General features: G+C 41.9%; 2 protein-coding genes across 2 annotated transcripts in view; both read left to right on the top strand.

Annotated features, from left to right (window-relative positions):
• The window catches only part of rad50 (RAD50 homolog, double strand break repair protein), a 102690-nt gene extending 91618 nt beyond the window's left edge, over window positions 1–11072 (top strand). Inside the window, exons 25-28 of the mRNA XM_083644108.1 lie at window positions 5850–5935; window positions 6044–6186; window positions 6540–6673; window positions 9543–11072. Coding sequence (XP_083500234.1) covers window positions 5850–5935; window positions 6044–6186; window positions 6540–6673; window positions 9543–9729 — 550 coding nt within the window. The 3' untranslated portion in view covers window positions 9730–11072. The remainder of the gene's footprint in view (window positions 1–5849; window positions 5936–6043; window positions 6187–6539; window positions 6674–9542) is intronic.
• Window positions 11073–11510: 438 nt separating this feature from the next.
• Window positions 11511–20984, top strand: LOC310788964 (uncharacterized protein; the record flags this gene model as incomplete). The annotated part of the gene is made up of 4 exons (XM_083650570.1): window positions 11511–11679; window positions 11835–11894; window positions 14481–14585; window positions 20925–20984. Exons 1-4 carry the CDS (start codon window positions 11518–11520, stop codon window positions 20982–20984), a joined length of 387 nt encoding a protein of 128 aa, XP_083506696.1. The 5' UTR covers window positions 11511–11517.
• Window positions 20985–21496: the final 512 nt, after the last annotated feature.

The following is a 21496-nucleotide window of genomic DNA, read 5'->3' as shown; positions in this document are numbered from 1 at the left end:
ATTTTCCCCAAACCAATCACTAGTAACTGACGTATCCGGCCACTCTGACATCATTTTCAGTTACACTGATGCCGGAGGTACTTAGGCCATGTTCAGACTAGGAGGTCAAATCCGTGACCTTTAGTGACGTATTAATGACTTTATCCAGATTGGTTTTATGAATCTAGACGCTCCAAGTCTGATTTGTGTCACTTGTCCCAAACCACATATGGAGGTAGTTTCCAATCTGCTTCAAATGTGCTTTTGACTGATGTGTCTTCAGTGCGGATGCGCAGATCCACCAAATCTGATTTGAACGTCAATTCAATTCAATTCAACTTTATTAGCAGACTCAGGTCCATAGGGATACATACACGGGGTTAACATACAAGAGATACAACAGGCAATAAAAATCATAAAAGAATGTACAAAAAGATACATAACTTAACGCACAGGCAGAACATACAGGCATTTTAGCCAGTGGACCCTTAAACTTGATGTATAACGTGAACAGCTCACTGAGGGGCTTGAAAGAGCTACAATGATACCGTTTGTTGACACATCCAGCCTTTTCATAAACTTAAACATTAGATTTCTTAGGAGTGCTTTAAAAGTCCTCACTCCAGCAGTGACAAACATCTGGCTAGCACTGCCCCCTCTGGGTTGTTTAAGGAGTATTATCATGGCATCATTATATGCAACTTGTAATCTGTGCATGCTAGACTTTTTATAACATGACCACAGGTGTGCAGTATAAAGCGGTGTGCAATATGCCTTGAACAAGGACACTTTCACTTTAGTGGAACAATGACAGAACTTTCGGGCAATAGTGTCACTCGCAACTCGTCATCAAATGCTTCTGGAAAACCACGTCACCAATGTACGTATTTACTGATGCCCGCGTCGTTACCCTAGCAACCCATGCAGATAGCCTGTTTAGGTCTGGACACACAGATCCGACTTGAAAATCAGATTTGTGGCAGTGCGGACACACTCCCAAATCAGATTTGGGAAACTAATCAAGATAATGATGACATATGATCGTAATGATAATGACTTCATCAGCAAATCGGATTTGCCTGTAATGTGAACATGGCCTTAGTAACTTCATCAAGAATGTCGCCTGCTGTTGACAAAAAATATTGTCTTTGCAAAGTTAGTTGGTTAAGGAATGATTTCAGCAAATATGAAAAACTGTTGCACGAAACGCCATTGGAAAAAACAATATTTTTTCCGATTGAGAAATCTTGGTTGAATAGAGCAACACCAGACTCTGAATTGCTTGACCAAATCTGAAGAGTGGGCGGGACATAATTCAGGAGTCTGGAACCAGGGTATGGTTGACGTACAAGCCACACACAACCTATACAATGGTTGAATATTTATTCTAACAGCTCTCTCTTTATCGTGTTAAAAGAGAAGGAAACTGAATGTTGTTGATATGATCCCGCTGCAAGGACCTGTGTTGTGTTATTGAATACAAGAAGAATAAACGTAGTTTTTGTAATTGAAAAATGTTTGTGTTTTGCCCAATAATACAAATCATAAATAAGATTCAATATGAACCAATCAATAACAACAATCTGAATCAGAGCCAGTGAAATCCAAACCATACACATATGATGGTTAAAAAAATGCATTTACCGTAAATTTCGGACTATAAGCCGCGGCTTTTTCCCCATTTTTCGGCCCTGCGGCTTATATAACGGTGCGGCTTATCTATGGATTTTTACAGCTAACGGCCACTAGGGGACCTCCTAAATCTATGGATTTTGGTACGAGAGACAGAACGAGAGCAAGACAGACAGAACGAGAGCAAGACAGACAGACCCTGATTGGATGATGTTGCAAAAAATGTGCCTCGCAACCTGCTTGGCGCACTGAGCCACTACGCTCTCTCAGCCACTACTGTAAAACACCCTCCCTCCTCCCACCCTCCCTCGCTCTGGGGGAAAAATGGCAGCGATTGAGCCAGAAAGACAGTCTGAATGAAATTGAATGTAACGTTCCCAATTCTATGTATTACATTCTAAAAAATTAACGGCAACATTTTGGAAGGCTAAGCCACACAACTAGCTCGTTGTAATCTAACATCATGCTTCAAAAGATGGCGAACTGGCTGTGTTACGACGATGAGGGTAAGGACTCAAAACGGTCTCCGCTGATAAGACATTAAAACACCTGCGGCTTATAGTCCGGTGCGGCTTATGTATGTAACAAACATGCAATTTAGCTGCTGCGGCTTATATTCAGGTGCGCCTTATAGTGCGGAAAGTACGGTATGTGCTTGGAGGCGAGGCACATGCACTTTATGTGCTTGGAGGTACATATCCCAACACTTTGAGATAGTCCTATAGGTATAAGATTTGACCATTTGAATGAAAGTTCACTCACACAAAATCACTCTGCTTTTTACTCTCGTTTAGCGCGAGACCAGAGCAGCTGCAGCTGGGCCGCAGCACAAACACAACATTCCCCCCCCTCCCTCCTCTCTCTCTCTCTCTGCACAATCAAGTCAGTGGTTGAGTGGTTCTCAATGTGGGGTCAGGGGACCACCAGTGGTCATTGAGAGGATTCCAAGATTCTCTGTTGTCTCTCAACCTAATATATGGAATTCTGGACAAAATCAGATCTAGGCTACATAAAAATGGGAATGATTTACAGCAACACAATGCCATTTCTTTCCTTTTATTTCTATTTATGATTATAGTGGCTTTTATTGATAGTATTATGTTACATCACCACATGGCCATCTTGGTAGGAAAATAACAGGTGATTGTAATCAATTAACATGTGATTAACAGGTCAAGTGACACAAACAGCCAATGAGCTGTGTGTATTGTAGTGCCATATTGGTAGGAAAATGCTTGTGGAATAGGCTTGGAGTTGTGAGGAGCTGGGAAAGGGTACATGGGGAGTAGGGGAGTTACTATCTTGAAATCCCTTAGTCTTTGGTTCATCGTGACGTCAGGTTGTACCACATTTTGTGCAGTTTTGAGGGCAAAAAAAAAGCAGGGTTTAACCGTCGGCTGAAAATGATACAAATGGTACAATGGTAACAGTTTGGTCTCAAATGTGGAAGTTCTGACCAGAATTCTTCACACACCACCCCCAAAGTCATATACATGTATATTGGTTAAAAGCTGAAAAAAAGTGTTTTGGGGTTTAGTCCTGCTTTAAGATGTTTTTGTTTACCTGTATTTTTGAGATATTTATACCTCTAAACATTAGGATGTGAAAATGAAAACGTGGGATATTTTCTGGTGTATCGGCAAATGAGAAATTAATAAATCGAGAGCACAGCAGGAGAATAGGTTAAAAATAGGGAGACTCCCGTGAATTTTGGCAGGTATGGATGTAAATATGTATTGCTCAATTTCAAGTAGCATTTTTTTCACAAAACATATAGAGCATTTTGCAGTGAAAGCCCTGGTTTGCACCGTCACATCCAGTGGCCAAGAGTTCTATCCTCACCAATAGATTGTCATCTGACTGTAGCAGAGGTTGAAAGGCGTCAGTGAGTCTCAGAAGAAAGAGTGTGATCATCTGCTTTTAGATACCATCTCTGGATGAGAGCAGAAGCATCATTTACCCATGTGTGTGGGTGAGTTAATGCATCTGTGTGTCACAGTTTCCTTCTGAATACAAAGAAGATTGTTTCATAATAGCATGCTTTGGGAAGGAGACAAAAAGTGACATCAAAATCACTCCTCATCCAATTGCTTCCTTGCCTGCACTACAATGCATGGTATCCATGATGGTAAGATCATATCAAAGAAATGGCAGAACTCACTATCTCAGGCAGAAGCAAGTGTTGCATTGTTGCAAGTATTGGAACAAATGCCTAGGGGTCTCGAAAACTAGAACATGTCTAGCTGACCTGGTGGCTTTCCAAAAAGTGCACCTGATTGACCTTGAGTAGAGATTGGTCTCTCAATTTAATAGCATAGCAAAATGGTTGAACTGTAAGTTTAACTATATGGTTACTTAAACTGTATCACTATGCTGCTCAGGAGGAACCACACAACAGTTGTTATCAGAGGTCTCATCAATCACCTAGATTATGGAGGAAATGCTTCTTGGTTTTTTAGGGAAATAACAGCAAGCCAGCTGTCTCTTCATGTCTATGTATGTCACCATAGTAGGCTACTACAGAGATCTATACAGACCAACAATAATGCTGTTGTCTTCATTGTATCTCCAGATTTGCAGACATGAGGGCTGGCAGTAGCTTATGATGCAGAAATCTCTCCGTCTATCTATATAATATACATTTGGCAATGTGGACTCTGTTTGTTTCTCTGTTTAAAGAATTTTGTCCGGCCACAGCTATGCCGTTTTACGTGCGATCGGGCTGAAACTTTCATGGGGTGTAAAAAGCACCCGTGCGGTGACGGAGCCGGATTTTTTAATTAGGGCAGATTAATTGCCCTAAGGCTGATTACCCTAAGGCTAAGGTTCAGTGATGATGTCACTGATGTCATCACTGATGGGAGAGAGACTGAAGGAGAGAAGGGAGAGAGAGAGAGACTGAGGGAGAGGGAGAGAGAGGGAGACAGTGCACATGCACCAATAGGGCAGGCAAAGCCACACAGCTGCAGCCGAGCTGCAGGGCCAGCTCAACGAGCTGCAGGAATGGAGCACACACACGAGATGCCTAGTGTCTTAAATAAACACTTTCCAAATGAGTTTATGGTCTGAAAAAAATGTTCCAAGTTTTTTCTTTCATGGTCTCCGTTTTCTAAATTATGGTCCCATTTCAAGTGTAATATACGATAAATACATTGGATAAATAAGAACCGTAATACTTCCGACCGGTAGAGGCAGCAATGTGCCTCAAGGCATCTAGTCTGCCGGAAAGCTATTAGAAGAAGCAGAAGAAGCCTGCCAGATAGCTCGCTAGCAGATTAGCAAGTAGTAATTTAGCAAACTATTAGAAACAGTGTTATCTTTATGATGTTTTAATAATGTTAATAGACACACGTAACTGTATAGATCCCCGTTATGAGGTCAGTTTATCAAAATAATGCATATTTAGAAATCGGATTTACTTTGTGGAGGCTTAGCAGCAACTAAGCCAGTATTGACTGTAGGAGGCTCACACAGCCAGGCAGACGGACAAAACAAGATGGCTGGACTGAGGCTGAGACCCGACTCACGTGACACTCCCCCGTCATTCGCGGGCTCCAGATTTGAACAGACTAGGCATCTCCCGCGCTTGATTCCTAAGCTCGCCCGCAGCGCGGCCTCGCCCACCCTGCAGCGCGCATATGCAGCTCGCCTGCTGCACAGCCTCGGCTGCTGCGTGGCCTCGCCTGCTCTATTGGCATGCGCAGCACACAATTGCTCAATGATCTCACAATGTAAACAAAAACCACAATTGCTCGAGTGACATCACTGATGATGTCACAATGCCTATGACATCATCAGTCATGTCAGAAGATGATTTTGGTCAATAATGTCACTGATGTCATAGACATTGTGACATCATCAGTGGGACAACAATTTAAAGAAACAGTGCCCACTTGTTTGCTTTTATATAATAATTCCTAGGCTCTGCTAATTCCTAGGATCAGCCGCTGTGCGGGCTCACCCACCCTGCAGCTCGACCGCTGTGCTCTTATGACATCACTGATGATGTCACAGCTTCGCATCACTGATGACATCACATTGCTCTTATGACATCACTGAAATTGAAACCGAGAACAGACAGCCAGAGATTGCCCACTTGTCCCTTTTATATATATATATATATACTGTATAGACGAACATGGAAGCAGACAGGCTCACGGTAATGCTGCCTAGTTGAAAGTGTACACAGGATGTAGTCTACTGTCGGCTTGTACCCGAGTTCCTTTTGTTTTTCTCAGGACCATCATGAGGTTCCACAGCATGAAGATGGCTGAGATCAACAAGACTATCAGAGACCTGTGGCGCAGCACCTACAGGGGTCAAGGTTTGTTTGTTTGTTTTTTGTATCCCATTCAACTCACTTGATAACAACCATTCACCCCTCCCCTTCTCCACTCCCCTCCTCCCGTTCTCCCTCCTGGCCTCTCTCCAGACATCGAGTACGTGGAGATCAGGTCTGATGTGGATGAGAATGTGTCGGCCGGGTCAAAGCGGAGGAATTACAACTACAAAGTAGTGATGGTGAAAGGAGAAACAGCTCTGGATATGAGGGGCCGCTGCAGCGCTGGGCAGAAGGTAACGGAGAACACACTTAAACTCTGCCACCATCTGATCAAGAGTTTGACTTGTGATTGCTTTTTTGCAATGGTTTAACTTTGTTGAGCCTTGTTGTAGCCTATCTTGTATTTTTCAGGAATTTGCTAAGGAAATACTCATTGAATAAATGCAAAGTATATCTAGTAAAAAGTATTAAAGCAATATTTCTGCAACTGGTAGTGACATACTGCAATTTAAAATTTGGTCTTTAATTTGATTAAATGTAAAGGTATTATAGACAATTAATCATCTATATATTTAAAATATTTTATAGATTTTATAGATTATTTTCAATTTATTGTAAATTTCATTTTTCCAAATGTGGTGTGTAGGTGTTGGCGTCCCTGATCATCCGTCTGGCTCTGGCAGAGACGTTCTGTCTGAACTGTGGGATCCTGGCCCTGGACGAGCCCACCACAAACCTGGACCGAGAGAACATTGAGTCGCTGGCCCATGCCCTCGTAGAGTCAGTACACAACACATTCAATAGTACACGGGCAATTCTACTCTTTTCATGTGTTCTTAATACAACAGGAGCTTTACACACAGAGCCGAATAGTTTGTGTAGTTGTGATTTGGGTGTTTACAGTGGTCATTTACATGTTTCAGTTCAGTTCAGTTCAGTTTATTGAAAAAGGGGACAGAGCATATTAACACATTGAGTGCCACAGCGCTTCAGTAAAATTGTCTGGAGCCTGTGCCAGATTCACTTCCATTCAGTTGAAAACAGCTATAGAATTTTTTCTATTAGGGCTATATGGACAGGGCTGGACTCTAATGAAACATTGGACACTCCTGCTTCTTTCAAAGAAGAAATTTTGTTTCTAGACAGTTCCATTATGAAATGACAGCCTCTGAAAGAAGAGCACTTTCAAGGGTTTTCTGCTGTCTTTTTTTACTTTTCAAGATAAAGTCACTTTTATGAATACTTTTTGCACTCTAATTTCAAGCACATTCACCGACTCTAGCTAATATTTTCTGATGTAGTGACATGGTGTAGTTCTGTGCAGCCTGCGTGCCCCACCCCCCTCTCCCCCCCTCTCCACCCCTGAGCTGCAAACTCCTCCCCACACGCACACAGTCTATTTTCGCAGCCTCCGTTTTTGCCCCGGGCGGATCCCAGCGCGACAAGGAAATGGCAAACGGGACTGCAGGAAAAGGTTTGGCCGTTCGGCTTCGGGTGCTGCCTTTCTGGCAGGTAATCGTGTGGAGAAACTATATGCAGACAGATAGACAGAGGCAGAAGAGCTCAGTTGTGGGCGCGGATCGCAGCCAACTGTCAGCTGCAGACAGAGCAATCTATATGGCTCTGGCTGCAGCATGCATCAGTGTCTCTTTGATCACGGCTTTCTCCGCTTTCTCCTGCACAAAGTAAAGGATCTGAGGTGGGTGGCGCAGCTCCCGTGTAGATTTTTAAGGTGGCGCCGTGTGATCCCTTGAAGGGATTCATGCTCACTGGCTGGGTACGACCTTAAACAGCAGAATTATGGAATAATATGAATTATGATTTTAGGACGTCCACAGACGTCCTTGGCACTTCTCGTTACTTTTTTTTAGGACGTCCACAGACGTCCTTGGCACTCAATGTGTTAATCAACAATTCAATGTAAATACACCGGTTTAGCCAAAAGGCTAGTTTCCACCCATAGTCCCCGGCCAAGGTGTTGCAACAGGCTTCCTAAAAGAATAAAAATAGAAGTAAACTGTAAAAACACAGAGCAAAGCTATAGCGCAGGTTAAAAAGGACACGAGTAAAAGGACACAGCAGTCTCAACAGGTACATGCATAGGAGACAACAAAATAACAAACAGGATAAGCCAAGCAGACAAATGTTAAAAGCAATTACACATAGGCGACAACAGTAAGCAGACCAGATGCTAGTATTAAAACAAAAGGTTTAATACTAGTTCTGCAAGTTTTTCAAGTAAATTGTAGCACAATCAGCTTTACATAAAAGGTAATTTCCAAAGAACAAAATTGTGACTAGTGAAAATGCTGAGTGGTTAGTAACATGGGAAAGCCACTAGCCACAGTGGCTGGTGAGCAAAAAAGTTGATGTCAAGCTCTGATTATGATTGATAATCTTACTACTACAAAGTGAGAGCGCTCCTCTTCTGCACACTGACTCATCACTGAATGCCACGGCAACCCTGATCAACTCCCACGCTTCACACACACACACATTGCTGGGCTTTTCAAAGTCTGGGACTGTGGGCCTCCCCTCAGACAAGGCTTGGAAAAATGCACCCCCCCCCCCTTCCCGTCGCCAATCAGGTCAACATTTGAGCCAAGATAGACTGATATTGCTGTACTTCAGACATAGTTCAGACTACGCCAAATACATCAAAAGGTCTGTATGAAGGCATTTGTTCCTTTCTGACTCTGGGAAAGTGGGGGAAAACAGTCAAATTCCCCAAAAGTACTGTATCTTTGAACTCTCTTCAAATCTTCAAACTCTCCAAATCACACACATTTAGGCTATTTGATCTCCTCTTGATAACTAACTAACTAATTTTTCACTTCCATTAACTGAGCCTCCCCTGAAACTGTTTGGAGCCCCCCTGGGGAGGCCCACCACGCACTTTGAAAACCTCTGCTGTATGACACACACATACATATAAACACACACACACACTCCGTGATCCGGTACACACACACACACACACACACACACACAAACACACACAGGGGGACACGGGGACAGGGCTCCCGGAACAACTAGAGATTGAGTGCATGTCACACGAGGCATGTGAAATTTCTCGTCATAATAAACATAAAGACTAGTCCATACCCACTGGGGATCATAATAAACATAAAGACTAGTCCATACCCATACACATGCAGACTTCCGTGGATATCCCCCGAGGATGGCAACAAAGTATTTCTAGCTCTGCTTTATAGACAAATCAGTTTGTTTACAATAACTTCCGGGGAGAAAACATTTGCGTTGCGTACAATTTAATGGCATGGAGCAAACGGGGGCGAGGAACAACTGAAATAATGAAAAAATGGTTAAGTCTAATGTAAATATCTCATTAATAACAACACTTTCACTGAGGTTAGTTTGGAGACCTACCGTAATTAACCTGTTGGGCAACACCCTAAACTTGTAGTTACTGTAGTCCGACCGGTGGAGAGTTAACACACAGTACATAAAGTAAGCACAACAGAAATGTCAGATAGGTAGGATCACCATGTTTAATTACCCTAAATATCTTTAAACGTTACAGTTATGTCTGAAAATAACTGAAATATACTTAAGCCGAGGCTATCAATGGAAAAATGTAGCTTATTCCAGCTGTTTTGTCATCTCCCTTCTTGCTCACTCTGCCCAGAATCATCAAGAGCCGCCAACGCCAGCGAAACTTCCAGTTGCTGATCATCACCCACGACGAGGACTTTGTGGAGCTGCTGGGGCGGTCCAGCTACGTCGAGCACTTCTACCGCATCCGCAAGAACCAGGACCAGAACTCTGAGATCATCAAGTGCAGCATCACCTCCCTCTCCTCTTACCTCCAGTGAGGCGGGCCGGGCAGCACACTTTTGTTCCCCCCTCTCCCTCCACATTTTTCTCCCATTCTCTCCCCAGTTGTACTTGGCCAACTCCACCTGCTATCCCGGCCATTGCTCCACCCCCTCTGCTGATCTGGAGAGAGTTGTAGACTAGCACCATGCTTCCTCTGATACATGTGCAGTCGCCAGCCGCTTCTTTTCACCTTCTTTTCAGCGAGGAGTTTCACCGGCAGGATGTAGCGTGTGGGAGGATCACGCTATTCCCCCCCAGTTCTCCCCCCCGAACAGGTGCCCTGACTGAGCAGAGGAGGCAATAGTGTTGCGACCAGGACACATACCCCACCGGCTTCCCACCGGCAGACACGCCCAATTGTGTCTGTAGGGACGTCGGACCAAGCCGGAAGTACCACTGCTGGGAATTGAACCTGGGTCTCCGTGGTGGTAGGCAAGTGCTCTTATCGCTACACTACCCAGATGCTAGGCAGCAGACTCTTTAACTAAAAACCTTGGAGAATACACATTGTCTAATCTTATTGCCCTCATACCAGTTGGGTTTAGTTCATGTTGAGTTCATGTCATTTCTGTAATTTACATTCAAATTCAACAATTCAAATATTCTTGTGCTTCCTGCTGGCATACTGCTTCATACTGCTCATATTAGTAAGTGGATGCCTCCAAGAAATCCACCTGTGATCTCTCTATCTCCCATTGATGTTTAGAACTCTGCAGTCAGTGCAGAGGTTACAGTATGTGATAAGATGCTTCTGTTGTTGGTTTAGGACGTGCCAAGAGTTGCTTGGCACAGATGATGCTAGTTTAAGTTTCCCTAATGTACAATTGTACCTAGGTCTGTTACTATATGGATGGAGAAACCAAAGAGTCTACTGAGCAGAACACTTAAAGGGAGGGGGGGGGTAGAACACTGGAACCTCACATAATGAGGATCTATCTACCTGTTCAAACAAACTTTAAAGTCCACCTGTGGCTCAAAACAATTGAGAGATGCATACTTTAAAACCAAGTTGGAGGGGGAAAAATACATACAGAAAAAAAATTGCTTTCGAAATGTCAAGAGTGAAAAACTATTTTTGGTCATTTCAGTTCTCTATGGTTCCTAATCCATATCCTTAATGGCCTAGACAAAAGAGCAGCTTGGAAAACGTTGCTTTACTACAGTTTGTAGACAGTCTGAGGAAATACAGTTATCCCAGTTTCACACCACTTGGTCGTGTTGAGCCTAGTGCTGAGATCTCCACTTGTAACAGAAAATGTTGTTAATTGCTTTTGAAGTGTTTTTGCGAGCTCTTTAAATCTGTTCATGTTGTTCAAATTCTCTGCTCCATTTGTGAGCTAATAAAGTCCAATCAATAAGTCATTTCTGTAATAGCCCCAGCTATTATCTCTGAGTGGCTCTCGTTCCAAGTATTAAGGATGCAGGGCAGTACGTGGTTGCTTGTTAGGACGGAGAGAGAGAGATTATATTGCTGGTATACAAACCGCTCTATAGATCCGCTGTTCAGAGAAAAGTTGCGCAGTTTTGGTGGTAAACTGACTAATCAACTTAATCAAGATCTTAATCAAATCCTTAACCCTGCTCACGCACCACAGACTGACACTGCAAGTTTTTTGTATTTACTTTTTTTTGAGAGGAGAAAACATCAAGGCGTGGGGAAACTCAGTATATAAGTAGTGTTGTCAGCAAAGACATCATAACCAACTGTAAGCCAGCAACTGAGATCAGTACAAGGGCTTCTTGAAATAGCTTCTTCCACAGCTCGACAGCCAAAGAAAGCAACAATGATCATGAAGACGATGATGCTTCTGCTGGTCTCCACTGTGGTGCTCCTGGTCATCCCAGCAAGTGCCAAGCCACGTCATGCACGTCATGCTAATGTTTCCAGAATTAATCTGGACCGGGTGTTTGATTTGGCTAAAAACTACAGCACGTCTCTCCCTAAGGTAAGACCTCATCTGTTAAATAAACACAATTGCTAAAGCTTTGTCAGCTTCAACATGGCAAAACCGCACACTTTAAATACAGAATTTACTCATTAAAACGCGTTTGTAAGTCAGGAAAGTGTTTTAAGTTCAATATTGCTTCTTTTGCACTCTAGGATGTTTTGAAGGACTTCGTGTACTGTGTTAAGGAGGGCCAGGGCCCCAACAATTGCAAGGTAAGGAAAGTGATGTGTCTGCAACATTGTGGCTTCATGTCCATGTCTCAGACTGTGAAGCAAAAGTAACTAGAAAAGTGCGCTCAGTAGAGTGTAGATCTCCGCCAGGAACAAGGAAAATAACCAACGTGCGCCTTTAGAGAAAAAACATCTGTCAACAACATCACGTAATGTGTCTTTAATCTGGCGAAAGCATTTTTTTAAAGGTAAACAACCCAGATTGATGGTTTAGTGCAGTGTTTCTCAACTAGTGGGTCGCAACCCAAAGGTGGGTCGCGGGGCCGTTTTGATTGGGTCGTGGACATTGGCAAAAAAAAAATGCCAAAAAAGAAAACGCTTTTATTTTGATTTTATTTGATTACGAGCCTTTCAACGAAGTAGCGTGCGTCAATGTGTCAAGCCTCTTGACTGTTTTACTTGTTTAACAAGCTGAAGCATATGCTCTGCCTGTAATTCAAGAGAAGTCTGCCTTTTCATTTCATATTTAATTTTAGTTCAATTCAGATGATTGAAACTGGATTAGCATGGCCACAGTTTAATTAAAAGTTATGACCAGTTTAACTAAAAAGCATATAGCCTGCCTGTGATTCAAGAAAAGTCTGCCTTTTTATTTCGTTTTAAATTCAGACTATTGAAACTGGATTAGCATGACCAGGTTAACTTGTTTTATTATTATTAATATTATTAACTTGTTTAAAAACATATAGGTATGTAATTCAAGATAAATCTACCTTTTATTTCATATTTCATACAGTTCAAATAAGACTTTCTGAGCATGACCAGTTTGACTTGTTTAAATTTAAAAACATATAGGCCTGTAATTCAAGTCTGCCTTATTTCAATTGGTTTTTAGCGCTAGTTGCACTTCTTTTGCACTTTTTTGTTCATTTGAGGTTTATAACAGTGCATGAAGGCATTGTGTATTAATGCGCTATTTTTTGTGCAATAAATTTGAGTGGTTTAAAAAAAAATCTGAAATTTGGGTCGTGACTTCATGACAAGGAAAATAGTGGGTCCTGAGACTACACCAGTTGAGAACCACTGGTTTAGTGGGACTTTTTTGTGAAATAGGCTCCACCCACCAAACTTTGGAAGTAGATTATATGAAAACGGTGTGGACTTTCAAAAAAACTGACAGACGTTTTGTGCAGAACAGTCCAGACATTTGTAGGAAGAGTAGCGGGGAAAAGTAGTTTTGGACAAAATTATAAATGGCGGCAAACCTCGAGGGCGGAGATGGGAGAACCCTCCATGGATAGATGTGGCTTGACGGAAAACAACAGTCAAGCAATAGTGTTTCTATGATTTACAACCACCGAGTTATGGCCTTTTAAATGTTCACATATTGATATAGCGCCCCCTATAAGCAAAATGACAAAATTGTACTAGCTCAGAGTACATAATATAGCTGAGCAGGAGGCATTATGGTTTTCGCGTTGTCTGTCCGAAGTTTGTTAACGCAATATCTCAGGAATGCTTTGACGGAATTTCATCACATTTGGCTCAAACGTCCACTTGGACTCAAGGTTGAACCGAATACATTTTGGTGGTCAAAGGTCAAGGTCACTGTCACCTCACGAATGCCATTTTCAAGCTCGTTAATGCAATATCTCAGTAACGCCTTGACGGAATTTCTTCCCTTCTGGTTTTATCACTAGATTAAAAAAATATAGAAAACATACTGTGCACTTACTCTAAAGCATTTATTATATCACAAAAAAAATCCCTCCAAACAGCCGATTTAGGTCATCTCATCTCAGCTTCATAAGTAAAATGGCCATTTGTCTTGACCTCCCGGGCCAGGCAGAACCAGAACCATCATGAAGGCCGCCGCCCCGGCCGCATAATGCCCAGGTCTGATCTAACTTGTTAATCTAGTTTTGGAGTTCTTTGCCTCAGTTTGTGGCAGGATTTTAGAAATATTTTTTGGTAAGCAAGTAAGTTGCCTGCTTGCCTACATGTATAGTTTTAACATTTGCTTGTTTGCTAACATGTACAGTAAGTCTAACAATCGCTTGTTTGCTTGCCTGTATTGTAATGTAATGTGTCATTTACGAGTATCATTTGTAACTGACTGCACTATAACTTCTTGTATTTTGCACTGCGTTATTGCATGGTGCTTATGGCCTGAAAGCCGACGAGTATAATGACTGTGATGTATGACTGTGTGACTACCTCAACTTGCACATGTCATCGTTTGCACTTTTTTTTAATGTGCTGTCTGTCTGTATGTACAGCAGCATTTTTAGTCCTGTCTGTATGTACAGCAGCATTTTTAGTCCTGTCTGTCTGTATGTACTGCAGCATTTTTAGTCCTGTCTGTCTGTATGTACTGCAGCATTTTTAGTCCTGTCTGTCTGTATGTACTGCAGCATTTTTAGTCCTCTACTCTAAGACAGATTTCTCCCATGTGAGACAAATAAAGTGAACCTTGACCTTGAAAATGCAGTGGTTCAAGAAGGTTAACAACATTTATGAAAAATGTCAGAGCGCAGCTTAGCTCTGTTGTTCATTGGACAAAATGACAATGTATGTCTGATGTACTGTCTATCTTTAAAAGGGAATACTTCCTTATATTCCATACAGCCTGCGTTTTTCTGCAAAGTAGAGAAGATCCTGGCAAATAATACGCACTTCGGAGGACAAGAGGAGATGGTACGAAACCTGGTCATCTATAACGAAGGCCACAAAGTAAGAACTGGAAACACTTTACTGTTTGACACTGAAGCTTGACTTTAAACTTGACTGATTTGACTTGAATACGTATAGCTGTCCCTGTGATAGTGACCGGTACTATAACATTTTATTTCATATAAGTTCCAACCGAAACAGATATGTTCACCAATGTAAGGACAGATCAGCGTCGGATATCTGTCACTATCTTATAAATTAAATCATTGTTACACACATTGTTACAGTACATATCACAGCATAAGAATTTCACACGTGCGTACTTTAGGGGGACAATAAAAATCTTGAATCTTGTTATTCTGTTGGCTTAGAATGGAAAAAGCTTGTCCTCATGACAAGAGGTGTTTTGGAGATCGGGCCTCTATCTCATGATTACTGTCACAGTCCACATGGACAGCAATGGGAAAGTAAAATCTTTGTTACCAAGCTGAAAGGTTTAGAGCACAACACCATCTCTTCAGGGAGAAGGAAATATACCGTAAATTCCGGACTATAAGCCGCACCGGTGTATAAGCCGCACCTGCAAAGTTGACTATTTTTTTCTTATATAAGCCGCACCGGACTATAAGCCGCGGGTGTTTTAATGGTTTTTTTTTTTTTTTTTTTTTTTTTTGTGTTTTAATGTTTAATTACCATATGTAAGGGTTCATGCACAGAGGGGATTGTCGGGAAAGAGATGGCTGTTTGAGGAAGCTCCCATTTATTAACATTTCAACAAAACAACATAACACAACACCACCTGTGTTGTTTTTTACAGTGCACACAGTGTCCGCGGTGTGGTGAAAAGAGGGCAAGAGAGGAAATTAAAACAGAAGTGGATTTATAGTTAGAAAGAGTGCTAAAAAAGAGAGTTTTTTTTTTTTTTTTTAATCCATAGATAAGCCGCACCGTTATATAAGCCGCAGGGGCCAAAAAAGCCCAAAAAACGGGGAAAAAGGTGCGGCTTATAGTCCGGAATTTACGGTAGTTATAATTAAAGAAGGAAAGCTGACTGAGCAAATGCTATCTGCTTGCTGCCATCTGGTTCCCTCCTATGACTTCCACCAGTCAAAACTAACAGATAGCATCTCCCTCCTTAACACTGTGAGAAAGGTAGCTATTGCTGTGTCACTGTGTACTTTTTAATGCACTTTGCACTTTACTGTGTATGTTTTGTGTGTTTGTGTTTTATGTGCTCTCCTCTATTGCACAACCAATTGCCCCATTGGGGACAAATAAAGTTCTTGAATCTTGAATAGTTGAACCTGATTTCTTGTCTTTCAGGCAATCTGCAACACGGTCACACACCAGCAGGGAGTTCAGATTGAACTCGTCAAGTTCCTGCAGCATCTCATCACTTGTATCCGGCACAGAAATGTATATAACAATTCCTGAAGACCACCTAGACTTGCTACCTGACTATCAGACAGTGGATTCCTTGCATGTTTATTATTATTTATTATTTATGAGTTCTGATTGAATGATTACTACGATTACACTTTTTAACAAACATGACACCGACCCAAAATGACAGCAAAATATTTAAAATCATGGAAATGTTAGGCAGATAATTTAAGTCCTTGCCTAACAAATACATTAGATAATACTTTTATAGAGTGGGTTGAACTCTTGGACTGAATCATCTGTTATTTAGAGAAATTGAATGATGCATGGTTTTAGAGTTGGGGTGGTAGTCTTCTCAGATCACATACACCCATCTGTCCCATTCATTATCCTAGATCCACAAAGCAGTCCTTTATAAGAGGCTTTATAAATGGGTCTGGGCACAGACTGCTTCACAAGTATAGAGAAATTGCATGGGAGTTGCACTAGACTGTGTTGTGACCCAGGTCTGAATACTGATACACCTGCCTATTTATTCATTTTCATTGTATTGTATAAGTTAAGACAGTATTTTTTACACTTGAATAACGTATTTATTTGTGATCCATATGCTACAGCATTGAAATGTAATTATTTTATGGTGTTGTCAGAAATAAACTTCTTGTTTATCAATGAAGCATGTATGGCAATACTTTGTGCTGCATGTCATTTGAGTCTATTTACAGAAGCATACCACACTAAATTCTAATGAATTCTAAGATCTTAAGAAGTTTCAAATTTAACTGAAGTCACACAAAACGCACCATAATAGCACCAAAGTGTTCGCACACTTATTGGAAAATGAAATATAGAAATGTCACATTAAAATAAGTCAGTGATCCCCAGCCTTAACGTCGCCTGGAATTCAAATGTGATGGCTTTTTTTTTTTTTTTTTTCTCTCTCTCTGAGTTTAATGTCATAATTCATAATTGGGGCAGCTGTAGCTCAGGAGGTAGAGTGGGTCGTCCACTAATCGCTTTGGATAAAAGAGGTCGGTGGTTCGATTCCCGGCTCCTCCAGTCTGCATGTCGAAGTGTCCTTGGGCAAGACACTGAACCCCAAATTGCTCCCGTTGGTGTGCCAGCACCCTGCGTGGTAACCTGCCGCCATCGGTGTGTGAATGGGTGAATGTACCTACTGACTGTAAAGCGCTTTGGATAAAAGCGCTATATAAATGCAGGCTATTTAGGCTATAATTCAGATTAAAGTCATAATTCTGAGGAAAAAGTCATTCTGATTTTAATGTCAGAATTCTGACTAATCTCAGAAGAGAATAGTTATTTTCTGTTTTCACCTCTTTTTCTTTTTTCTTTTATATTTTCTCTTCCTTTCTCCACGTTTTTGGTTATGTACATAAAATATATATACAAATTATAAATTTCGCAGGATGATTGGAATAATGAATACATGTTGAATGTCAATGCTACCTGCAATAAAGTATTTAAAAAAAAATCACAGAAGAGAATAAAGTCTGAATGCTGAGTTTAAAGTCAGAATGGAGTACAGTAGTATTACAAAGCAGTACAAATAGTGCAGACAATAGAGTGGAAGCGCTGCTGGGTCTCTGTAGTGATCACTTACAGGTGCTCTTTGGATATTTCAGGTGTACTGTGCTTATTCCGTCTTGTGAAGGACTTTGCATGAGTGATATTTTGGTCAAATGTAAAAAAATGCAAGTTGCGTTCAAAAACAATCCAAGGCACACCGTAGGTTGGAATAATTAAAATGCCTTTATTTTACATGGCAAAGAAAAATGTGTTGCATTGCGTTGCGACCACAGTGTAGGTCTTCATCAGGGCTTACACACCTATATTCTGTTCCACTAATGAATAGAATGGGGGGGGTTCACCATTAGTGTGCAAGCCTATTGGTGAAGAAGAAGGAAGGGGGAGGGGAGATGAGAGCAGTTTCTAATGACTCAAGTCATTAGAAATGACAATAATGATAACAAAAACAGGAAGGCCAATATACCCATAATTCATAACTACAAACATTGGCTAAATAATCACCCTCAGTAGTTCCACATATTAAAATATTTTTTCAGGAAATATTTTTTGAAGTATTATTTTACAGAAATGCAGAAAAATCTATCTCATCATTGAGGCCGGGGTATTTGGTTGCTTTGTACAATCCAGAACGTCTCGCATTGGAGTAGTCTTTTTAGGCGGTCGCCGCCTCTAATGTCCTTCTCAACAACTTCTAGCACCATGATGGCCCTCAGTGTATTAGGATTGCCATGTCCCGCTTCCACATAATGTAATGCCATAGCATAATCCACATTATTTGCGCGGATGGCATTACAATTACAAACATTTACAATTACAATTAAATGCATTTGAGCAAAAAACTAGAAATACCGCCTCGGGGTTGTATGCCTCCGCCAACAAGTCAAGTTACAGTCTACATCCATGTCTGTCCACTCCACAGTCCAGACTCATACAAGCACAAATACCTTGAAGCCCACGGCACAGTGGTGTGGCTATTCAGCCTTATGGCACTTTAGGCAATGTTTATCGTTTTCAACATGGAAAATTGTCCTACCCCTAAACCACCCATCTCCCCCTACCCACCCCTCAAACCCTGACTCTCTATGGCCTTCCTATCCATAGCTACGGCCCCTTCCCTCACCACGGCCCTTTGCACCACACACATCCCTCTAGTCACTCCCTTTACAAACCCCTTGAACCAGGGGCGGACTGGGACCATAATTCAGGCCGGGCATTAGATACCATGCAGGCCAGGCCAGCACACGTGGACACACACGAAAGATTTGGGCCGTTTGAAGCAAGATTTGGTGGATATAATGCTAACGTGATGTTACATGTTACCTATTTGTTCACTAATAGAATTCAACATTGCCTAGATAACTGCAAGTATAATATGAAGACGTAAAAACAAAAACATGCCTCTGTCCAAAAGCTTCACAGCAAACTTCATTTAAGGAAGAGTGCAGTGTCCTGTCTTGTCTCGTCTGAGGTTAAATGCAAATACAAAAATAATAAAATCAAACTGCTTCATCTCCACTTTAAACTGTATTGTGCAGTCCTACTGATAATCTCATAAAGCACATTACCAATGTGAAAGCAATAAGCATATAGCTACATGTTTCACTTTATGCTCTGAAATTGTAGCCTACCTGAAGGTTCCTGATTCTGATAAGTTCAACACCACCTCCAGCTCTGCAGGAGCACCTGCTGCAGTGCTAGTGCTGCTACTGCCTCCTTCTCCACTTTTGTGAAGAAAACCCCAAAAGCAATCCAACCCATACTTTCAGTTTAGCCACTACTGTTTACATTTGACCAATGGGATCTTTTTTTATATAGCCTAATATAAATAAGTACATAAATAAATAAATACAGGCTCCTTGCTTTCCACCTCTCTGTACCTCTTTTCTTCTCCATTTTGGCAACATTGAACAGCAAGCCCTGCTCACCCGCGCTGGGGTCCCAGCAGAGCTTCTGACTGAAAAGTTAACTCATTCCTCCCTGCCTGGCTCCACTATTATACATACCTGCCCTGCAAAAACTTTTTTTTTTTTTGCAGGCCAGGCCACCGGGCATCGGCCAGACGGCCTGCCTTGAACCCTGACTCTCTACGGCCTTCTTATCCCTAGCTACGGCCCATTTTACCTAGCCCCGCCCCTTACTGATCACGCTCCCACATCCCCATAACCATTCCCTGAACCCACCCTTCAAATCCTGACTCTACAACCTTCCAACCGCCTAGATACAGCCCCGCCCTCTTCTCTAGATACAGCCCCTTTTCACCAGCCCCGCCCTCTTCTCTAGATACAGCCCCTTTTCACCAGCCCCGCCCTCTTCTCTAGATACAGCCCCTTTTCACCAGCCCCGCCCTCTTCTCTAGATACAGCCCCTTTTCACCAGCCCCGCCCTCTTCTCTAGATACAGCCCCTTTTCACCAGCCCCGCCCTCTTCTCTAGATACAGCCCCTTTTCACCAGCCCCGCCCTCTTCTCTAGATACAGCCCCTTTTCACCGGCCCCGCCCTCTTCTCTAGATACAGCCCCTTTTCACCAGCCCCGCCCTCTTCTCTAGATACAGCCCCTTTTCACCAGCCCCGCCCTCTTCTCTAGATACAGCCCCTTTTCACCAGCCCCGCCCTCTTCTCTAGATACAGCCCCTTTTCACCAGCCCCGCCCTCTTCTCTAGATACAGCCCCTTTTCACCAGCCCCACCCTCTTCACCCACATCCCCATAGCCACTCCCTCTACCCACCCCTTGAAACCTGACTCTCTATGACCTTATCCCTAGCTACAATCGTGACCCCCAAGTGGGGTAGTTTGTTTGTTTGTTTGTTATGTATGTATGTATGTATGTATATTTTTTAACACCACACACAATTTAAAACTATCGAAGATTATGGCCACATGTGAAGAAGAAAAAAATTGTTCTGAGTTTAAGTCAGGATTCTGAGAATAAAGTCAGAATTTTGAAAATAAAGTTTGATAAATAAAGACTTTTAAAAAGTCAGAAGACTTCTGACATTAAAGTCAGAATCCTGACGTTAATGTCAGAATTTTTAGGAAAAAAGTTTTGGACCCCCTGAAATAAGTGTTCAATCCCTTGAGTCCATACCTCCTACAGGTGGTGACTATACGTAGCTTTGAGTCCTCTTGGATGCGTCTATCATCTTGGCACATCTGGATTTGGGGATTTTCTCCTATTCTTCCTTGTAGATTTGTTCAGGCTCAGTCAGATGTTTGATCTGGAGAGTATCTGTGAACACCCAGCTTCAAGTCATTCCGTAATTTCCAAAGGATGAGGGTCATGGTCCCGTTTGTCCATCCACTGAAAAGCAGCATCACGTAGGGATGACTTGAGATGTGAGCTGACGTGCCCAGTTTCTGCCAGACGTAGCACTTTGTAATACCAATCCACTTTGAATTGCATCAGACAGACCACAGAAGATTTGGTCTTATGCTCTCAAAATCTCTCAAATGCCTTTTTGCTTCTCCAGGCTGCTGTCATGTGGGCAGACACTTACTGGAACCTCTGTACCAAAAGGCGGTGCCAATGACGTGGCACCGCCCCCCACACAAAAGGCTTCATGATAGTTTCTCCTCAGACATGCACTACCATCTGTGGGAGCTTAGAGATAATGTGATTAATTTGAGAGATATATGTACTTTATTGTCCACAAGATAAATTCATTTTACTTAGTACGAGCAGACAAACACAATGTATAAAATAAAATAAGTAGGTACGATGATCACAGCAATAGGACGAATCAGCGTGACGTCACTTGCCACCCAGAAATGCGGAACCCCGCGGCAGTTAATAGTATGAGTTGTGCCAAACAAACGTTATTAACGTTAATATCTCAAAAACTATACATGACATCGTATGTATACAGAAGTAGCTCAAGAGTTTGATGTATAATATATGCATGTCATGTTAAAGTTGTGTGAACTGTCGCAGTTTTTAAAATATAAACAGAGTTAGATGGCTAGAGTCAGATGATGTCACGATGAAATTGATGTCATGACCTATTTATAGATGAATCATCAATTTCAAATCCTGAGAAAAGGA

Source organism: Poromitra crassiceps, assembly GCF_964638095.1.
Source record: "Poromitra crassiceps genome assembly, chromosome: 1".
NCBI lineage: Eukaryota > Metazoa > Chordata > Actinopteri > Beryciformes > Melamphaidae > Poromitra > Poromitra crassiceps.
The sequence above is the reverse complement of the archived record's forward strand: the minus strand, read 5'-3'. Positions and strand labels throughout refer to the sequence as shown.